We start from the raw sequence: 23,232 nt of genomic DNA, 5'->3' as shown, positions 1-23,232 counted from the left end.
AGTGTGTGTGTGTGTGTGTGTGTGTGTGTACACAAAACCTTGTGCATGTAAGCTATGTGTCATGTTGCCGCTGACAATTTCCTCCTGCCCCCAATGTCCTGTACTTGACGCTTTGTCCCAGGGGTTATATTTGGTCAGCTATTGTTGTAATATTCTTTTCTAATATTTTTAGCCGGTGATCCTTGACATTTGAGGCAGATAGCTGAATGAATTGTTTCTGTTGGTGCAGATGAATTGCACTCATCGGTCGGGGTCGAGGGGGAAAACAGAGAAGCCTTGACCCGTGCTCGACCGTCACGTTATCCATCCTCTTTCCTTATTCTTTCTTTCTTCTTTCCACCTGTGCACAGTGCTGCTCTCAGCTGTTAGCATTGCAGCCATGTCCTCAAAGTGACATGTCATATGAATTGAATATCATATGAGTTGAATATCATCTCTCTATCACTGCTTAGGCCACGCACAGTTTTTACTCCTGGCTTCATTCACAGGAGATAGTGACAGTAAAACCAAAGTGTTGGACAAATTAGTCAGTGTCAGTGAGCAGGATAATAAGACCACAGACCAACAGTAAACCAATGTTTACTAAGGCCACATCCACACTCGCATAACTTTTGCTACGTTTACGCCTAGCATCCACACTACTCCGCCGTTTTCGGACCACTAAAACCGAGACTTTTGAAAACGCTGCTGACCCTGTTTTAGTTCGAAAACTCCGGGATTGCGTTTTAGTCTGGACGGGCGGAAACGGAGACTTTTGAAAACGATGACGCAGACGCCCACGTTCGCTTCCTGATTGGGTCTTATTAGTCACACCGCCTTGACTCGCTTTATACTCATATGTTACTTGCAGTAACAGTTCCGCCTCGTCGTCGGTCCAAGCAAAGAAATCTCTGGCTGTACTTTTCGCTATTGCTGTTCTTCTTCCGTATTATTTTCTGCAACTAAGCAACCAACCACAGAGTAGACAATCTGCTTCCTGTGTACCCCGGCACGCACATGCCCAGTGTACGTGAACGGTCATGTGATATGCGTTTTCAGGCGTGTTGGTATGGACGGAGATTATTTCTGAAACGCTCGTGTGGACGGAGATCGGTATTAGTGTGGATCAAGGTTATTATCGTTAACGAAAACTAACAAAATAACGAAAACTAGGTGTGAAAAAACATTTTCGTTAACTGAAATAAAAATAAAAACGAGGCTTTACAAAAAAATGATAACTAACTGAAACTGTATTGTGTGTTTACAAAACTAACTAAAATAAACTAAAATTATAGAGAAAATGTCTTTAGTTTTTGTCTTTGTCAATTTATTTCATACATAAGCCTAGTATTTAGAATTTTTGAATCCCGCCCCTGACAAATACCCCATATTACAAAAAAAGACTAAAACTAACACTGAAACTAATAAAAACTAAACTAAAACTAAGCATTTTCAAAAAATAAAAACTAAACTAGCAAACCCACTTTAAAAACGAATTTAAACTAAACTGAAATTGTCAGTCAAAACGAAATAAAAATAAAAACTAATGAAAAATGCAGAACTATAATAACCTTGGTGTGGATGTGGCCTAAGAGGCTATTTAGCTAGCCTGATGCCACTGTCTCATTGCAGGCTCTGAAGAGTCTATCTGTCTATCTTCAGTTTAATATGTATATGACTTTGTTGTATCTGGCTAAATTCATCAGGCTACATACACCATTTTTGTTTTTCAGAATCAGCATGTTGACAGCGATTCTGTTGGTAATCTGTGATCAAATAAGCTTAACAGGAGGGGCAAGCTTCCTTTTGAAATGCAAATGCTCTGGACAAATAAGCACAGAGCAGACACTTTTGACTAGGGGGGAGTCCAACAGAAACTTTTACTCGTTGCTAGCATGCAGCGGTAGCAGAAAGGATTTTAAATTTTATTTCCAATCTTGATTTTCCTTAGTGATATTCTTCATCCATAAAAGCAGGACGTGCAGCATTGAGTTTTGGGATTCATCATTCATCATAATCCATCATTAATGGAACCTAACTTCTACTTCTCCTAACCATTGCTCTCAAACCTCTCCCTCCTTATACCTTGCCGTCTCTAACCTGCTTTCCTTCTGTCCGTCCTCCCTTTCTTCCCTCTGTCCATCTTCTACTAGAGATGTAGCGATTCAATGTCACTATGAACCATGCTTTAAAATGGCATAAGTGTTCAGAGGCTACGGTGTCTCCGTCTGTGACTCTCTGCTCTTGAACGCAGCCTCACGTTTGACACCAAGATTGCGCTCGTCCAAACTTCCCACAAGAGAGAATCACCGTTTACATGTTTGTGTGGACGCTACATCGGCTAACAGGGAGGAGACAGCATCCCATCTTTTCATCCACCAAAAAGTGTCTTAACCTCTCCCTCGCTGCCGCCCCCGCCACTGGGTCCATCATTACAAACGCAGGTTGCACGGCCAAGCTTTGTTCAAACCCACAGAACTTCATTTCAAATTCTAGTCAAGATAACAAGTTTTCCAAAGACACCAAAACATCCAGATTTTTTCCATTTGATGTAACGGTGGAGCCATAACAACATGGCTGCACTTGTATTTTAATATTTAATTCAATATAAGCAGCTAGAGCTTCAAGAAAGCGTTGGAACGAGGAGATACAGACTATGGACGTGACATTGTTGTACAGTTTGGATTTTTTTTTCTAACTTTGAAGCTATTTAAGGGGAAATTTAAGGGTAAAGTCAGGTGAAGTCAGGGTACAAGGGCTTAAATCAGTAGTGCGGGAGTATTTTGGATTCCTCAAAAATGACTAAGGGTTGTTGAAGACAGATATTCAATTTCCAAACGAACAGCGGCTGCCAATGGGTCAAACACATCTAACACATTTTTGGCAAATGAAAATACAAGGATGAAAAAAAGAATAATAGCTCATAATAACTCACATTACTGCCAAGATACACTTAGCAAAGCCTGCTCTGCTAACATTACATCCTCAACAAAGGATTAAGTCCACTTACAGCAAAGAAGTCCAACGAACAATATGTAAAACCTAAATCAAACATGTCTGATGTTGTAAAGTGACATGACTTACCTTATGTGGAAACCAGGGAAGTTGAAATTAATCTTCTACCAGCTAGCCAAACACTTCTACACAGAATTTGACTTGTAGAGAAATGTGAAAACTAGCATCAGCAGGAGCATCAGCTGTATAAAGGTTTCTACCACAGCCATTTCAGTCATGGCAGTTCAACAAGGACCTAATAAAAATCCAACAGTCTCTTAGCAATAATAGGTGTCTGCACTTACTGTCTGCACATCAGCACATGGAGATGCCGGCCCTTCTGGCAAGAGTAACAGCAGGATCTTGGCTGTTCCAAGGTCTAGATTAAAAACAAAAGTTTCTTTTTGGCTGTTCCAAAGACTGAATTAAATCAAGAAGAGATCAGCTCTTTGTCATCAGGGCGTCTAGATTTTGGAACAGCCTGCCTAAAGAGTTCCTTCTGCTAAATCTTCATCTTTTATATCATTTCTTAAAACTCACTTTTATAGGCTTAGGTGATGATTTATATTTTGGATTTGTAGTTTTATAGATTTACTCTTCGATTTTCTTGTCTTGCTTTTCTATTTCTTACCCTTTATTTCATTGCATTTTCTGTCAATTCTCTCTGTTTTGCTTTTTTTCATTTACTCCTTTGTAAAGCACGTTGTAAAAGTATTTTTGAAAAGTGTTGTACCAGTAAAGACTATTGTTAGAATATTACCTCTCTTCTTTCATTCTACCCGTCTGCCTTCCCGTGCTCCATCCCTATCCAACTCCTCCTCACCTGTCCATTCTCTCTATGCGTCCCCCCCTCCTCTCTCTCTCTCTCTCCAGGATTTGTTTTCCAGTCCAGATCAACCAGTTGCCCCGGGAGTCCCAGCTGACGGTGACGCTGTATGCCAGCGCTCTGCCGCCCCCAGGGGGAGCGGAGGAGAAGGGGAAGCAGCGGCGCAGCATCGAGGCGCTGGGCTGGGTGACCATGCCTCTCTTCAACTTCAGACAGTGAGTCAAATGACACGTCAAGGCCGCGATTTACCACATCGAGGACACAAAATAGACCTCGTTCCCTCATTTTGATTGGCTTTAGTCCACAAAGATACGTACCGTTCCCTCATTTTGACTGATTTGTATCTCTGTTTTTGTCATTTTATTGAATTTCTTGAATTTAATTAGCCTGATATTTTGTTCAGTAAAGATTTATTTGTTTGATAAGGTATAATGGATGGAGATTTTTTTATGCCTCCTGTTTTCAGGTTGTTCATCCGTCCGTCCGTCCGTCCCATTCTCGTGAACGCGATATCTCGGGAACGCCTTGAGGGAATTTCTTCAAATTTGGCACAAACGTCCACTTGGACTCAAGGATGAACTGATTTGAATTTGGTGGTCAAAGGTCAAGGTCACTGTGACCTCACAAAAGATGTTTTTGGCCATAACTCAAGAATTCATACGCTAATTAGGACAAAATTTCACACAAATGTCTAATAGGATAAAATGATGAAGTGATGACATTTTATATCCAAAAGTTCAAAGGTCAACTTCACTATGACATCATAATGTTTTGCTGAGAAAACGATCTTGGGTCATTCTACAAAAACGGTGGAAGTGCTGTCACTTACTTTTGCAGACACCAAAATCCTTTAAGTTGACCTAATAATCACATTAATTATATATGTTCAATAAATAAAGACTGTCCTTGCAATGATAAAACAAAGTTTTACTTAAGGTAAAAAACTTCAAGGAAAAAACGAGTTATCAAGGCACTGCCTGCTGACAACTCTGTGATGCAGGTCGTTTTTGTTAATAAGTAACTACTGACAAGGATATTGAGAGCTACTGTGCTCTACTGTTGTCAGTGTGCAGACTGGAGAGATGTTACACACTTGTATTGTTGAATACTTAGAGCTCTCCAATACCAATCTACTAAATAGATTTGCCTCATCCAAAATTACACATACATATATATACTGCATATGTCAGTCTAATGTAATTAGTCTTCTAGATTTTTGCTTTTAAGTTCTTACAAGTGGCTGATTCTGGAAACTGGCAGCCTGTCTGGTAGAGTTGACAACACAAAATTGTGCGTGCGTGTGTACATTCATGCGAAACACTATTGACCCTCCAGATTTGCCGTTTTGACCTTCAGACAGTGAGCCACTGGTTGTTAACAGAAGAGCAAAAGGCTAATGCTAATTTGGAGTTGTTGAGTGCAGTCTTTTCTCATTGTAACTTCAAGTGACACTAGAGGCTTTTCAAACAGTAGCATAATGTTAAAACTGTCCTCAGCTTGAGCCTGTGAGTCATCAGACGAGTTTGGAAAGCTCCCAGTGCAAAGCTAACACTGTACACATTCAGTGGTGAATCAACATTGTCTACGATATTGCCAAATCTACCATGTGTTTCTCCTACCTTTTATATAATGAGTCACACACCAGAGCTATGGTAAAAACCCTGTTAAGCCTACGCTTTGGCTCTTGTTAAACTGACAACACTGTCCATGCTGTTGAGTTCCGAAGAATTCTCTGGAAGCAAACTTGCTTGCGAAGCAATTTTTGACAGATAACACTGCTGACTAGCCTGAAATATTTATGATGGCACCATCTTCTTCCATATTTTTTCCAACTAAAAAAATGGGTGCTGCCAGACATTGCATTAATAGAATAGGTAGGTAGGGCTATTCAGGCGAAGGGGAGAGAGGCTCCATGGCAAGAGGGTACATGATGAAGCAAATGTCATAAGCTAGCTCTGACGAAATTTCAAGCTTTACAATAATTCCAGCAATTTTCTAAGTGCAACCCTAAACAAACCCCTGATTAACAATGTCAAAGTACTTCTGTCTATTTTTTGTGTGGCGGATGATTTTCCAATCTAGTGCATTGACCCTCCGAGTCGAATCCCTAGGTCCATTATTGGAAACTGTTTCGCTAGTTCGGGCAAGATTTCAGCCTTTCCATTTAGTCCATCATTTTTCTCAGTATAACCACAAACAAACTAATGCATCCACTGCATAATGTTATGATTTTGCCCTTTTCCAAGCATCACCTTCCCTTTCTAACAGAGTAATTTCTTGACAGGAGGGAGATCTGGGCTAGAACCTTGACAATGATACAATACAAGGCTTAGCAGCCTAGAAAATACGTAACGTAATACGTAATACGTAACGTAAAGGCACATCTAACGTAACGTTAGATGTGCCTTTCCAATTTTGGCAAGCACAGATCAAATTTGTACTCCGAAATATGTATTGTTACAAAAATTGGCATGGTAAAAATGTCGAAATTAGGGGTCGTCACTCAAATTTCGTGGAAAAAGGAAAGACAGTAACATTTCTGATAATGGATGTCTAGGTGCTAGCTGTCCAATAATAAACATATTAATGTTAAATGAATGCGAAACCAAGCAGTAGCTAGCTGGCTAACCAATCCATTTAAAGTGAATGCATTGTACCGACATTTTGCTTACCAAATCTGCAAAGCATATCTGTTGACAAACACTAATTTGAGTTGTTTTCCCTAAGTCTGCTAGCTAGCTTTGTTTAGCTTTTTCTGCAATGGAAATGTATACAGTATTGCTCCTGGCTGATTGATAATAGATAATGTACTTTAGTTAGATAAGTCAGATGTGCCAAGTAAAGGATATTAAATGTCCACTTCATAGAGATTTAATTATTGAATCAACTAGTAAATCTACCTGCCAATGTCTTAAAGAGCAACTAAATGCTATCTTGCTAACACAGACATATACAACAATGTACAAAATATATATCAAATATCAGTTTCTTTGTGTTTTGCGATTCTTGCTCTCCCCGCCATTATTCAGACAAGTTGACAGCCGAGCATTTATGAGCTTATTTCCTACACAGTAGCTCACATCCTGTGGAAGACATCAGCAGGATGCGTGTGTGTCGACTGTAAATGTGTGCGTAAGAGTGTGTGTGTGCGTGTGTGTGTGTGTATTTGTTTATGAAGCGCCATCCTGTGTTTCGGCAGTGTCCTGACGTGTGGCAGGAAGCTGCTGGGCCTGTGGCCTTCCACCCCGGGAAGTGGAAACGCTCGGTCCAGCTCGCCCAACTTCAGCCAGCCTGACAGCGTCATCCTGCAGGTGAGACACACACACACACACACACACACACACACACAACTTACACTTACTGTCACTTACTGTTCGAGCGGCCTAGAGTTTAGAGAAGCAGATTTGTGACTGGAGGGTCGGTGGTTTGAATCCCTGGACCGGCTGGGGAAATGTGAACAACTAAAACTCTCCTCTCCCTCAACTACTACTGCTGAGGTGCCCTTGAGCAAGGCACTGAACCCCCAACTGCTCCAGTGCAGCTGCTCAGTCTCCACCAGTAGAAGACTGTATCGCGATACTCACGAAATATTGCAATATACCATATTATCGAGTATCGGCCCATTGCGATATATGATATTATCGAGTATCGGCCCATCGCGATATGCGATATTATCGATTATCGGCCCATCACGATATATGATATTATCGAGTATCGGCCCATCGCGATATATGATATTATCGAGTATCGGCCCATCGCGATAAATGATATTATCGAGTATCGGTCCATCGCGATATATGATATTATCGAGTATCGGCCCATCGCGATATTATCGAGTATCGTGACTCGTAACATGTGGAACTGTATGAATGAGAGGCAGGGCAACTGAAATGTGTGGAGGGTAGGGCTGGGCGATATAGACCAAAAATCATATCTCGGTATTTTTAGGCTGAATGGCGATACACGATATATATCTCGGTATTTTCTACAAAGTAGGCTAAATGTTCAGTTGTAAGTCAAAGCCACATGTGAGATGTCACAAGCACTTTCATTAAAACAAGACTGTGATCAAAATAAAATGCAAAGACAGGGTTTCCTTCCCTGTTTTAGAACAGTCTGGTAAGTTCAGAAAATGACATCACTTTATTGTAATGCAGCCTTTAAAACCAGGAAAAGAAAACACTTATGCCATATCACGATATTACGATATCCAAAATCTAAGACGATATCTAGTCTCATATCACGATATCGATATAATATTGATATATCGCCCAGCCCTAGTGGAGGGCAATGCTGGAAAAGAGCATGGAGCTCAGTCTACTAACACGAAATAGTCACTCCCTCTTTCTCTATCCCTCTATCCCCTTCCATTTGCCTTTTCTTTTCTCCGACGTTCCTTCCTCTCCTTTGACTGGACCAGGGAAGACTCAGTGATATTTCAGCAGTCAGGATAGGAGTAACAGATCGAGTTTTGTACATCTGGTTTATCTGCAGGCAATAGTCATAACTCTGCAAAAAGTTCCGAGCTGGATATTTTGTGTGTATGCATAAGGAAAGGGCGTTCATGCTGTAGGAAACCTGTCATGCAAACAGAGACGGAGGCACAAATACACGCACACACACACACACACACACTGCAGAGGGAACTCGTAAGTAGGTCAGATGGATCTCGCCAGAACTTACCCTCCATATTCCACACACACACACACACACACACACACACACACACTCTCTTCTAGCTCTCCGGTATTGTACTGTATTGTAGTGAGGGCTGTAGTGCCAGTCTAGTGTGCCACTGCCAACTGCCACTGGGTCTTTGTCTTAGTGCACTGGCCTGAGTCTGATTTGTGTGTGTGTGTGTGTGTGTGTGTGTGTGTGTGTGTGTGTGTCTGTTTGCCTCATTACCAACAGAATCTCAAGCTCTGCTTTGCACTGAGGGAAAGGAAACACACACACACACCTAGGATGGGATACATCTGGGAAGCTGTCCTTCACATCTGTCCCTCATTAACCCATATATAACCTCTTGCACACACACACACACACACACACACGCTTTCCCCCGCTGTCAGCTATCTGGCTGCTCTGCATTTATTCTTCCCATTCCCCTCTCTTCTCAGCAGTTTGCCATGAAAAGTTATTTCTCCTCCTGCTCTGCATCTGGATTTTCATTCCCTGTCTCGTCTGCATGGAAGCCTGATGTACATCTCAATACACCATATGAACACCGTGTGTGTGATCCATAACACTGTTGCCATTTTTGAATGTGTTTTACATCTGTGTCTCATTCTAGAGGGATGTTTTGGCACACTTTGAACACAATATCTGGCAGTTATTACTGGGGTTAACCCGATATATTGTTGAGTTTTATTGTCCCATCATGCTCTAAATGCAGTTTCAGAAGCTTCTCCACCATGACAAGGATAAAAATTCTGGGGAAAACTCTGAATTCTTGGCTTCAGTCCAACAACAGTATTGGCTTTCAAAAACCCATTTGGGGCGAACCCTAGTTATTACATCATCAATCTCTACAACCTGAATCTGTCCAGTCTTGTTTACTATGTATCTCGTTGTGTTTTCTCTTCCCCTCCCCCCCCCACCCCCCCAGGTGGATTTCCCCACCTCGTCGTTCGAGGTGCGTTTCAGCACCCGGCCCCGGCCGAATTCTGCCCCCAGTACGACTTCTCCAGACTGGACACCATCAGCCAGATCCAGCTCCAGGACGTCCTGCACAAGAAGTCCCTCTTCTGGTCAGAAACCAACACACACACACACACACACACACAGCACCCAATACATGGGTAGTCAGGTGACTCCAAGATGTCCCCTTGATGTCGGCTGAAAATACTTCTAATTTGGACGAGACAGGAACGGAGCGTCTTACTTCCGCTTTCTGCTTCTCTGATTTCCACGTTTTCTCTCCAAAATAAAAGTCTCAAAAAAATACGGTACATCTTTAAATTGCTGCCCTCTTCTTTGCCTTGTAATATTTAGTCTTTTCAAAGTTTACTTTAAAAAACAAAACAAAAAAAATAGCAAATAGCAAAACTCTAATCCTGCTGGAACTGTCCTGGGAGTTACAAGGTTTTTTTTACCTGACTGTGACATGACCACACATATACGCACACATATGGGAACGTACACACACACACACACACACACACTCTGCACTGTATGCTTTGACCTTCCTCTGCTCCATCCTGTTTTTGTCTTCAGTCTCCACAACTCTCTCTCTCTCTCTCTTTCTCTCTCTCTCTCTCTCTCTCTCTCTCTCTCTTTCTCCAGTATTGTTGTCGTCATTTTACTGGAGAAAATCAAAGTCGAGGGAATATTTCCATCCAGAGAGAGTCAACTTTTCGACCATTTCTCCTTAAAACTGATTAATTAGAAGGGTGTGTGTGTGTATGTGTGTGTGTGTGTGTATCCATTGCAGTTGGGTCAGGCTTTAGTCTGCATAGCGGTGTGATTTAGGAGAACGGATGTTTTCTAAGGCCCTTGACTTTGTTAGTGTGGTACTAACGGAGCACATAAGCCCTGTCTATCTATGTAATCTATGTAACAGACACACACACACACTCACACATACTCACACACACCACTCATATGGTTGCACTGCCAAATACTTGACATTAATGGGTCAAGGCAGCTCTTTTCCTAGGAAACATTTTCAATATTGGATAAGGGCTATCAGGAATAACACTTAAAGGATAGCAACTAAAATATGTAATTTCTCATCAAAACATGTTTTCTTTTTTAGTCATTTTTGAGTGTAAACAACACGAAATTGCGAGAATCCAAAGTTGTTCCTACTTTGGAAAAGCAGCTGATTTCTCGGGATTAAAAACAACTTTAAAGATCTCGAATATCAATACAAAATATTGACTTGCTAGCTTCGGTCCAAAACTTGAAATCTGGCTTTCGAAATCCCATATCAGCTGAAGCCTAGTATCTGCTATAGGTGAGAGTGAGTGCCAATAGAAAGATGAGAGTGTTAGATGGGTGGGGGGGGTTGCCGGTCAGGCTGGCAGCTGCTGGCCAAACCCTACTCCATCCCCCCTCCACTCCTCTTTTGTTCTCCGCTGGTGTGTGTGTGTGTGTGTGTTACTGTCTTTTTGATGGATGAGAAGGCCATTTGATAAGGTCACCGAATGAGTGGCTGATTTCCTAAAGGGTGTCTCCTGGATTTGTAGCTGGGTTTCCATCCAAATGTGTAAATTCTGATTGGAAAGGTTGAATGGAAATGGTAAAAATTAAATTAAAATAAAATCCCTCAATATCGCAAAAAAACGTTTTGACACTCGCCTGAGGTCAGACAGATTGATTGCGATATTTGATAAAGAAATTGTGATAAAACAGCGATGGAAACACATCGGTGGAACAAAATTAGAATATGGCCAAGTGCATTTCTTTGTTTTGGTCTTCAGATGAAAGCAATGAAATATGACAAATTTTCTTGCAGATGTAGTGTTTTTGACATTCAGGAAGTCGATCTGTTCTCTTCAACACAGCCGATGGAAACGCACCTAATTCACATTTTAGCTCATTTCCAACGTTCCTTTTTAAAGTGTGTTTGACAGTTGGAAGGAAACAGCTGGCTGAAAAGAGTCGGAGCTCCATGGCTCTCCGGCCTCGTCACGTCACTCTGCGGTGTGTTTTCTCCACGGATAAACACACACGCTGTTTATCTTGGAGCGGAGTGTGTGTTTGTGTGTGTTAATACCCAAACAGGATTCTGTCTATCAGTCTTCACAGTGCGTAGCTTTGAAAGAGGGAAGGAAGGCCGGCGTGTGTGTGTGTGTGTGTGTGTGTGTGTCTGTGTGTGTTTGCTTGCTTGTGTTTGGGTGTTTATGTTGATTCAGCATTTGCCTTTCCAGATAAGGCTGCACATCAGAGCTGAATCTGTGTGTGTGTGTGTGTGTGTGTGTGTGTGTCTTAGACTTTAGATCTCTCTGTTTCCTTGGGAAGAGGCTTTAGAGTTTGCTTTGCAGACCGACATGTTTGACAGTTTGACAGTATTGAACCGGATCAGGGTTTTTCTCAGATAGAAGCCTGTCATCACTGCCACATAAGACTATAAATTAGCTCTTTTTGTTAAATTTAAGCTTCTCAGTTTGAACCTAAGGCTTTTGCTCTCTCGTCTCTTTGGTTTCCTTTGGTATGAAGCATCACAGACCGGCCGGGATGATCTACATTGAAGGCCATAAAAGTATTAACAAGTCTTGATTACAGTAATGAGAGGATTTATCTTCCATTAAGGCTCATTTTGTTGCAGCTATAAAATTAGATAGTGGTATTGATTTGTTATATTCAGTGATATTGAGTTGAGGCAGAGTTGGAATTTAAGACAAATGTGATGTGAATGGGAGCGGCAGCAGTGTAGCTTTTTTTTTTCTAATGCTGTATTACATTACTGGACTTCCAGTTGGTGAAAGGAGTTTGACCCAGATGCTTGTCCACTCCATTAATACAGGACAGGGTTAATACAATATGACAAACATGTTGGACATTATGTCCCTTAACCTTACATTTCCTGGTGTCCTGTTTCAGAACTTTCATTAGCTTTGACCAATCAGAAGTAGGCTGTTTCTTTATTTTGGTTAAATTGGTCTTAAATCCAATTCCAGGTCATACTAAAAAGTCTTAAAAGTCTTAAAAATCTTAAAAGTCTTAATTTGGCTTTGTGAAACCTACAGAAGAACACAAAAAATCTTGAATAATAACTCAACCTGAGAAGCTGCTTGACAAATTACCCTGGGAGAATGTGTGTGGTGTGTGTGTGTGTGTGGGGGTTGCTCTTGGCTCGACTGATAGGTAGCTCCCATCCATATGGTTTCTCCATGTTGTTTGCACTGTGATTTAATGGGACCTGAGCTAGATGGGCTTCTCTTCAACCTGTTTTCAAGGCCGTGAAACATTTTGGCGTCAGGAAGGAACTTAGGCCGGGGGGGGGGATCTCATCCAATGGCCACAACCGCGTCCAACTGTGTCAGCCAATCACAACAGTCGCTCGGTGGCTGCCAATCTTAACAGAGACGATTTGCCTGGTAGTGTATCTGCTGCAGTAGTTGGAGATACAGGTGTGTGTGTTGTGTTAGTTATATTTTTGTGAAAACTGCAAATACCATATTATTCATAAGGCGGTAACACTTTACAATAAGGGTACACTAGGTTAAGGTTAGTTAATGCTTAATAAGGGTTAGTTAATGCTTATTAAGCTTATTAATTAACAGTTAACTAATGTGTAATTTACTAATGGTGTTGTGTTCATGTTAACTAAGGTATTAATTTATACGTTATTTAATAGTTTATAAAGATGACTATTAAATAATGTATAAATTAATACCTTAGTTAACATGAACACCATTAGTAAATGATTACCAGACACATTAGTTAACTGTTAATTAAGGGTTAGTTAGTTAATTAATGTACCCTTATTGTAAAGTGTTACCCATAAGGCTTGACCTCACTGTTCCTTTTCTTCTCTCCCCTCCACCCCACCTCTTCAGCTTTTATCTAGCTTTTTATTGGCCTGGTTTTATTAGATAGAGGCTGGCCAAGGAACTCGACTGTTGAAGCCGAGAACAAAGTAAGTGTTGACAAGATTTTGGCCGGGGTTTATCTGCAGCCAGACATGGAAGAGGGTGTGTTTAATACTACAACCTTAATACAATATAATGAATTTTCTCTCTCTCTCTGTCTCTACTTCTTCAGAAATTCAGGTTTTCAGGTTGAGACTTCTCTTCCTCACTATATCTAGCTATTGTATTTGTTTGCACAGTTTTTTTTTCCATAGTTTATGATGCACTGACTGTACCCAGCAAACATTTTGACGTTGAATAGGTGTTGACACGACATCCTTCACCAATGTTGACAACCCGTGTAAATATAGCACCAAAATGAAAATTGAGATGATGTCCGTAGTCCATAACTGCCACCTGCATCGTTTTGTGAAATCGGGACGATCAATATCTTTCTGATATTTCATCCAAAGCTGAGGAGTTTTTACTATGCCATAATATCATGCAGTACACACAGCACTGTCCCCTTAAACAACCCCTTTAAGCACCCCCTTAATTTTGGACTGCTTAATATAAAATTCAGGGAGACAGGAACTTTCCATTAATAACTCATTAATAACCCTGTAAATCATGCATCAACAGGTATCAATCAATCAATCAACCTGTATTTAGTTCTCGGAAGACACACTGAGGGTTGAGACCCTCTTTTCCAGTGGTGCTGAGATCACAAGTACAGAAAATCACAAATAACACGAAAGAGGAAATGAATGAATACATGAATAAATAAACAACTAAATAAAGAAACCAAAAAGAGAATCAGTCCATCCTCATAAGCACTTAATCATTTAAAACAGGTGCAATTAAGGTTAACCAGAGTTGATATCTTTGACTGAAAATGCCCCAGGGGAACAAGGGAATCATATTTCAACAAACCCTGTAAAATATTCCAAGTATGCGGAGCACAAAACTTAAAAGCGGTCTCTCCGAGGTCCGTGGAGACACGTGGGACCTCACGTATTAGACAGTCCTGGGAGCATGTGTGGTAGGCTCCAATAGTCCAGTGTAAAAGTGAATTAAGGTAGAATGGTAATCTCCCAATGAGGGCTTTGTAAACAAAACATAAACCAATGCTGATCTCTACTGACTCTTTCTAGTAGTCCATGGAAAACAGGACATGTTTCGATAGAAGAATCCATGCTTCATCTGCAATTTCTTAGTTAAAATATCAATGTGTGTTTTAAAAGACAATTTCTCATCCAAACAAATTCCAAGGTATTTATAATGGGGAACTCATTCAATACATGTGCCATTTAAGGTGCAGAACTGAAGATCATTATAATTAGTATCTCTTGCTCTAGAAAATAACATATATTTGGTCTTGTCAGCATTTAACACCAATTTAAGATTTAACAGTGATTTTTGGAAGGCATCAAAGGCATGTCGCAGATGAAGAATGGAATCTTGTACAGAATGTGAAAAACAATAAAGAATAGTGTCATCTGCATAGAGATGGACATTATCTAAAACATGAACATGTATAAAACAAATACCTTATTAATTACTAGTGTCTCCATGAATCAAATCCATGACACTAACCCTTACTGTTTTTTTTTTAAAGCTATGTTATTTTTAATGGATAATGAATGTTTATGTCATAGAGAAGTGAAGGACATTTCAGGGGTTTGGTGATATCTCCCGCGTCTCTCCCCCAGGCTGACACCGGAGGATAAGCGCCTGCTGTGGGAGAAGAGGGCTTTCTGCCAGGCGGAGAGTGGCGCGCTGCCCTTGGTGCTCGCCAGCGCCCCCCGCTGGGAGTGGGCCTGCCTGCCCGACATCTACGCCCTGCTCCGCCAGTGGGCCTGCCTGGGCCACCTGGACGCCCTGGGACTCCTCCACGCCTCGTACGTTAGTGGTGGATAGAGTAGCAGAACGTCCCGCTCAAGCAGAAGTACTGTTACTTCGCCGATAATACTGAAGTAGAAGCAGTGGAGGAAAGTAACTAAGTACATTTACTCAAGTACTGTACTTAAGTACAATTTTGAGATACTTGTACTTTACTTGAGTATTTCTGTTTGATGCTACTTTATACTTCCACTCCACTACATTTCAGAGGGAAATATTGTACTTTCTACTCCACTACATTTATTTGACAGCTTTAGTTACTTTTCAGATGGAGATTTGACACAATGGATAATATAACAAGCTTTTAAAATACAACACATTGTTAAAGATGAAACCAGTGGTTTCCAACCTTTTTGGCTTTTGACGTCTTACAAAAAGCAGTGTGTAGTCGGGGTCACATTTCAGATGTCTATGAGTTGTTAACAGCTCCACCAAATAGTGATTTTTCCCTCTAAACCTCACATGGTTTCATTTCAATAAATGTTCAAATGATCCAATATTTCAGCAAAAATCAGAAATTAGAGAAAAAGTCCAAAAACTGAAAACAGATTTGTGTATCAGAACTTTGTTTTTTCTTCTTTCCTCTCCCATCAATCATCTCACGACCCCTCAGATTTATCTGGTGACCCTTTGGAGGGGCCCGACCCCTAGGTTGGGAACCACTGGACTAAACTAGCTAACTGTATATAAAGTAGTTCAAACTAGCTCCACCTCCAGCAGCTACAACAGTAACATGCTGCTTACAGACTGATGCTTCAGTATTAATAATCTAATGATGTCATATATAATAAAATATCAGTCAGAGGGACCAAACCACTACTTTTACTTTAATACTTTAACTACATCTTGCTGCTAATACTTATGTACTTTTACTTCAGTAGGATTTTTCATGCAGGACTTTTACTTGTAATGGAGTATTTTTACATTGCTGTATTGGTACTTTTACTTAAGTAAAGGATCAGAGTACTTCTTCCTCCACTGTGTAGAAGTACCGGTGTAAAAGTCTACTTCAGTAAAAGTAAAAAGTGTCTGATTTAAAATGTCCTCAGAGGTAAAGTTCCTGAAATTCTTTTTAGAAAAGGACAGTCAGTTTACGTTGATCCAGTTTCTGTTGCTGATGGAGACACAAAATCTTTGTGATTTCCTCTGTAATGGATGGGATTTAAAATGTAGTGAAGTACAATATTTCAATAAAAACATACTTAAGTAAAAGAAGAAAAAAACATAACATACTTAAAAAAGCTACTCGGTTATGTTAACGATGACTGGGGATAGTCTTTTGAAGTGTTTTGTATGTGTGTGTGTGTTTTCCAGGTTCCCAGACCAGGAGTTGAGGAGGACTGCGGTTCAGTGGATGGACTCCATCTCAGACCCAGAGCTGCTGGACTTCCTGCCGCAGCTGGTCCAGGTAACAGCAAACACCAAGTCAACTTCGCTCGAGTCCCAAGTCAGTCTCAAGTCTTGAGGCGCAAGTCTCAAGTCAAGTCCCAAGTCTAAATGTAGATTACCAAGTCGAGTCCAAGTCAAGTCCATGTCATTAATGTTGAGTCTCAAGTCTAAATGTAGATTACCAAGTCGAGTCCAAGTCAAGTCCATGTCATTAATGTCAAGTCTCAAGTCTAAATGTAGAACAGCAAGTCAAGTCAGAACAAATCAAGAGTCCAGTATCAATTTAATATCTTAAAAGAAAACTAAACTTTTCAATGCAATATGGTTTTAATAGGATAGAAACTTGGTAAGAGCATCATGAGTTTGATTTGTATAATCAGTTTCAACTTTCCATACAAATTCAGAAAACAGAATTTAAATTCAGTCGTCTGCTGGAACAAATCTCATCACTTTCAATCTAAGTCATTTACACAAACACAAGATCTCAAGTCAAGACTTTAGAAACCTTTTCAAGTCATCAAAGTACAAGTCAGAGTCAAGTCCCAATTCACCAGAACCCAAGTCAAGTCAAGTCTCCAGTCTTCTCTTCATGCATCAAGCCAAGTCTCAAGCAATTCAAATTGTGACTCAAGTCGGACTCAAGTCCAAGTCATGTGATTCAAGTCTCCACCTCTGACTATAACACACCATCTAGTTTCAGTGGCACGTCTGTATTGACTGTGCTTTATTGGCATGAGTGATCAAAGCATTTCAAATAACCAACATATCTGACAGAAAAAAAAATACTAAGATAACGGTACACTTTACTTGAATGGATGCTCATAAGGCATTATAAGCACATTGAGTGTTATGAAATGATATGCAATTGAATACGATTTTCTGTTTGTCTCATCAAAAAAAAAAGAAAAAGTTGATCTCTGCCTCTAATGGTCTTCTAATCTGCTTGTAATGCAGCACAATGCATCTCATGTTAAGAGTTGCCAGAATATCTTAGATCTTGGGTGGAGTCAAGTGCAAAGTGTTCGGTTGCCAGTTTTGTTTGACCTTTTTGCTCTCTCTCTCTCTCTCTCTCTCCCTCTCTCTCTCTCTCTCTCTCAGGCTCTGAAGTACGAGTGCTACCTTGACAGCTCGTTGGTCCGCTTCCTGCTCCGGAGAGCCATAGGGGACATTCGCATCGCACACTACCTCTTCTGGTGAGACACACTCCACTCTCCTCCTGTCAAATACATCATCACGCTACGTGGAAACAAGAGCAGCAAATAAGTTGGATGTAATAGAAGGCCGGGGTCATTCGGTGTTCTCTGTGGTTCACTGTATTGTTACAATGTGACGATGGCTGTCCACTGGTCCTTAGTAAAAAAGTAAGTAGTAAAAGTAAAAAAAAAAAGTCTGAAAATTGAAATTTAACATCTACATTTAAGCCCTTAAAAACATTGAAATGTCTTCAATACAGTAAAGAGGGATGTTACGTTTTTTTCAAGTTTTGTACTCAGTAGTATTGACAGGTGCTTTACATTCGGTCGCATTTAGTCAAAGCAGAGTTGGAAAGTAAAATAAGGCAAATGCCATGAATTGTGTCGTTTTCACCAAAAGATGTGAATGGAATTTGGTCTTAATTCAATTGCAGGTACCATTAAAAAGTCTTAAATTTGGCGTTGTGAAACCTGCAGATATGCTGGCTGATCAGTATGCATAATGACAGTGAAACACTGGACACCAGTCAGTGTTCTAACTGCTGCTGTGAGGCTTTTTCTTTTCGCCACCTGCTGATGGGATTTGGAACTGCGCCATTTTACCCATTTTCAGCTACACTTCAAATAACGGTGTGTAACCTAGCGTTGAGCCTGTTACTCAATAAAACAATATATTACCTGTTACTTATTTCAAAACTAATAATATTACTTTACTTATTACTCACTGGGAGCAGTGATTCATTACACTATTCATTACCTTTTCACTACTTGGTTGCATCCTATTCTATTCTATTTCTATTTCTATTTCTATTTCTATTCTGCTCTGTTATATTATATTCCAATTCTGTTCTAGCCTATCTTTTTCTTTTCTATTTTAGTCTGTTATGTTCTGTTCTGTTCTCTTCTGTTCTACTCTGTTGTGTTCTAGTATATTCTGTTGTACTATATTCTATGCTATCCTATTCTATTCTATCGATAGCATTACATCCCATCATAGGCATGTTGGTCAGTAAACAGCAGGTGTTGCTGTAAAACAACAGCAGATGGTATTTAAAAGACAGACAGACGTTGACCACAGTTTACAGCATGATGGGCCACCATGCTATGACATCACTAGCCTCACTTTGGTCCGTTCATGCCGGCTAGCCGTGACTCTGTACGTTTGGTTAAACTCTTTCCTTCGGTAAACAGCATCCACATTTCAAAAATATGAATATTATGTTTCCTGAACACCAGCGGTTTGTTTGGAATAAATATAAGACAGTAGAAGAAATATGAGAAGCCGCGGTCTACATTGAGTGTCTTTAATATTACAGTATGTTGGACCACTTTAAAACACCAAAGCAATGACTGCTTATCAAAATGTCGCCAAAATCAATAAAAACGAGAATTTCGCAGGACTTTAATATCTCAGAACGACTTTTAATTATTAAACATGTGTACAGCAACCTTTATTTTGGCCCGGCCTGGCTCGGTCTGGCCTGGTTGTGGAGGGAGGCTGGTACAGCTGTAGTCCAGATGGCTTGGTCTGGTTCTAAAATGGAGGAGACGCTGGCTGTGAACCAGACAAGCTGCAGCATGGCTAGACCCCAGTCACAACTACAGCAACCGTATATTAACTTAAATATGACAGCAAAAACTAGCTATAATGTTCTATGGGAGTATTATAGTGATGCCATAGGAGATAAAAAAAGAATTCCATAAAGTATCATATGACACACAATCACTGATACATGTGATTGATTTAGTGTTTAGATAATTTCAGCTTGTTAGCTAGCTAACCATAGTATGTGGTCAGCTAACCATCACCATCTTGTTGTTAATACATCTGATTAGCACACTAGCTAACATATCTAGTAGAAGCCAGCAGTAGTAGTGGCTAGTTGTGCATGTTAACATTAACATTACATTGCTGAATTAGCTTGCTGGCTAGTGAGCTAGCTAACAGTGTGTTCAGGTTAACTGAGCTGACTCTTCTCAAGCTACAACTCGGAGTGTTTTGGAGTAGAGACTAGAGCTAAAGACAAGACAGTTTACTGTGTCACAGTAAACTTTTACTGAGAACGTTACTGAATGGACCTACAGCCACACCAGGACAAGCTTCAACAGTCTTCAGCTATCTCTCTCTTTGAAGCCTGGTTGTTATATATTGAGACAGTATTTGGGTGCAGCCAATTGTCCAGTAGACCCGCATGATGGAGCCAGATGTGTTTGACAGGAGATTTGTGATGCAAAACGTCTGTTGGAATATTGTAGTGCTATTTGAGTAGGAATGTCATGAAGTGGGCGTCCTCCTCCCCCAGGCTGCTGAAGGACGCCCTGCAGGACAGCCAGTTCAGCGGGAGGTACCAGCACCTCCTGGCTGCCCTGCTCTGCTGCGTGGGCAGAGGCCTCAGGGAGGAGTTTGACCGACAGTGCTGGCTGGTCTCCATCCTGGCCAAGGTGGCCCAGAAAGTACGAGATGCAACGCCGTCCAGCAGACAGGTAGGGTGTGTGTGTGTGTGTGTGTGTGTGTGTGTGTGTGTGAGATGTGTAGTTACATATACAGGGTGTCTGAATAACCTGTAATCACAGCCAAATCACTCAGTCCTTCACAGAACACACTACTAACACTAGTACTACTGCTACTGCTGCTACTATCCTACTTCTACTGCTACTGCCAATGCTGCTACTACTAGGACTACTACTACTACTACTACTACTACTACTACTATTACTGCCAGTACTACTAGTACCACTACGACTACAACTGCTACTGCTACTACTGCTACTACTACTGCTACTACTACTACTGCTACTACTACTGCTACTACTACTGCTACTACTACTGCTATTACTGCTACTACTACTGCTACTGCTACTACTGCTACTACTACTGCTACTACTACTGCTACTGCTGCTACTACTACTGCTACTACTGCTACTACTGCTACTACTACTAGTACCACTACGACTACAACTACTACTGGTACTACTACTGCTACTGCTGCTACTATCCTACTTCTACCGCTAATGCCAATGCTACTACTGCTACTATTATTACTGCTACTACTACTAGTACTACTACGACTGCAACTACTACTACTACTACTGCTACTACTACTACTACTACTACTATTACTGCTACTACTACTACAGTATTACTACAGCACAAACATAATAAACATGTTTCTTTGTATCTCACAAAGCATATCGATCAGTGTTAGTAATTCTCTGCTAGTTTTGGATTTTCACACAATAAACTATGTCCTTCAGGAGGCCCTAGAAAGCAAAACTGGTTTGTTAATGACAGTCTGGACCTGCAGCAAGAAAAAACGAGTGTTAGTGGTGTATCATGATTCCAGACATTTCACACACCCAGTATTCAGAGACTGTACAGTAGCAAGTAGGTGAAGTTGGTGTTATTTGCTTATTGACGTCACAGTTTGATTTTGCTGTGAGTGTGACCTTCCCAATGCCATTTTGTAATTCAGCTAACCACCAGGCTTGTTGTCTGTGTGTGTGTGTGTGTGTTTGTGTGTGTGTGTGTGTGTGCAGGCCATCCTGAGGGAGGGTCTAGAGGAGGTGAAGCAGTTTTTCTCAGTCAGCAGTAACTGTCGACTGCCCCTCAACCCCGCCATGCTGGTCAAAGCCATCAACATCCAGGTACTGCCGGAGAGAACGGATGATGTTTATGCAACACCACATCTACTATCAAGTCAGGTTCCTCTTTCAAGCCAGCAGGGTCAGCCATCCCATTCGCCCTTGGTGCATGCCATCCTCTTTTGTCAGAGAGGCAGCATCATGCCAAACTCCATTCAAACATCTGGTCGTTTAATGCGGTCTTGTTTATTGGGAATCACACACACCTGGTAGAACATGACTTCAGACTTCAGACTTTTAGAATTGGCTCAGTCGGCTTGCTACAACCACCATGGTGTGTTTTGATGGAAGAGTAAGAGGTGAAGCAATTGTACATGTTCAAATTTGAATTGAAATACATGCTGCTTGGTGTATTTGATGCTCCTAATGATTCAGGAAGTCTGAAGTCTTCTTCTACAAGTTACAGTGTGCACCTTTGCCAGGAAAGCAAAGCAGCATTAAATTGACAGATTTTTGAATGGAGTTTGGCACGACATTCTCCCTATATGAGAGAATGCAACGTATCAGAGTTGATTGAACCTAGTTCTGGTTGTGACCTGGGTGTAAGTGTTTAATACACATTGTATTTATACAGCCATACAGGCCATGTATGTATCTGCACTGTACACATGTATGATCTGGTATTGTTGAGAGCCAACAGCACACATCCTGTATATATGCTGTAAAATTAATTAACATATTTGTTTCAGATTCTCATATTGTCTCATTGTTGTATATTCATATATGTATTTTTTTCCATTTATTTCATACTGCATATATTCAGATATTTTTTGTATTTTTTTATACTGTATTCCAGTTTATATTTAATATTTTAAGTATGTTTAAAGCTTAATAATTTCATATTTTTTATACTTTAAGTATTAGTGGTGTCAGTTTGGACACCCTGCAGATATGTTAATATATGTAAATTCATAAATTTTTCATTTCATTTTTCATTTATATATTTTTATAATTGTTGGTGGTGTTATGTTGAATACCCCATTTGCTCTATTCTTATTGTTCTGTTTTTCTTTATAATGAATAATTTTCTGTTACATTTTGCTGCTGCAAAGACACAATTTCCCTACACCGATAATTAGTTTCATCCTCTTCTGAGTCTGAAAATGTAAATGTCCATTAAATGCATGTGAAGTGTCTGATGGGATCTGTATGTACTGTGGATGATTATCTGTGAGCCACTGTCTGCAGCATGTGGGCAGGTGCTTTCATCATCTGGAGATATAATGAGGTGTTTGTCTCTCCTCTCCTCTGTATTTTGTAGTCCTGTTCCTTCTTCAACTCCAACGCTGTGCCTCTCAAGCTCTCCTTCCAAAACCTGGACCCACACGGAGACAACATCAACGTCATCTTTAAGGTGCCGTCGCATACACACACTCTCACACACACACACACACACACACACTTGGGGAATGTCAACTTCAAATCGGAGACACTCATCACTGTTTCGACCTTGCGACTTTGTAACCATCAGTTGCAGATAAATAACGTTTTAGATTTCCGTTCTGATCGTTGCATCCAAAATGAGGAAATGACTATTACTTCTGTCTTGCGTAAACAAGGAAGTCTAATTACAATGTTGGAAAATTGACTGTTATCAAGTGATAGCATATAAACTATCACCTAAAATCTCTCTTTGTGTAAAACAGTTTGAGCATGCAAAAAGAAGCCATGTAAGTGCAGTTCATTACCATGTATTACTTGACTAGGTTTGGATAATAGATCGGCAGCTAGGGTTGCACAATTAATCTTAACTACAGTTTTATTTAATAATATCAAATCAATCAGTTAA

The 23,232-nt window shown here is 40.5% G+C and overlaps 1 protein-coding gene across 1 annotated transcript in view; it reads left to right on the top strand.

Annotated features, from left to right (window-relative positions):
• Nucleotides 1-23,232, top strand: part of pik3c2b (phosphatidylinositol-4-phosphate 3-kinase, catalytic subunit type 2 beta) — a 75,685-nt gene that overhangs the window by 39,231 nt on the left and 13,222 nt on the right. The window contains 10 exon segments of the mRNA XM_071540493.1: nucleotides 3,847-4,014; nucleotides 6,999-7,110; nucleotides 9,408-9,444; nucleotides 9,447-9,549; nucleotides 15,030-15,218; nucleotides 16,534-16,627; nucleotides 17,707-17,801; nucleotides 20,105-20,285; nucleotides 21,339-21,446; nucleotides 22,705-22,797. Of these exon segments, the coding sequence (XP_071396594.1) occupies nucleotides 3,847-4,014; nucleotides 6,999-7,110; nucleotides 9,408-9,444; nucleotides 9,447-9,549; nucleotides 15,030-15,218; nucleotides 16,534-16,627; nucleotides 17,707-17,801; nucleotides 20,105-20,285; nucleotides 21,339-21,446; nucleotides 22,705-22,797 (1,180 nt within the window).

Source organism: Centroberyx affinis, unplaced genomic scaffold (assembly GCF_046629955.1).
Source record: "Centroberyx affinis isolate AG114_WGS23_722 - 3 ecotype Tasmania unplaced genomic scaffold, CSIRO-AGI_Caff_v1 ptg003646l_1, whole genome shotgun sequence".
Classification (NCBI taxonomy): domain Eukaryota; kingdom Metazoa; phylum Chordata; class Actinopteri; order Beryciformes; family Berycidae; genus Centroberyx; species Centroberyx affinis.
Note: the sequence above shows the minus strand (reverse complement) of the source record. Positions and strands in the feature narration are given on the sequence as shown.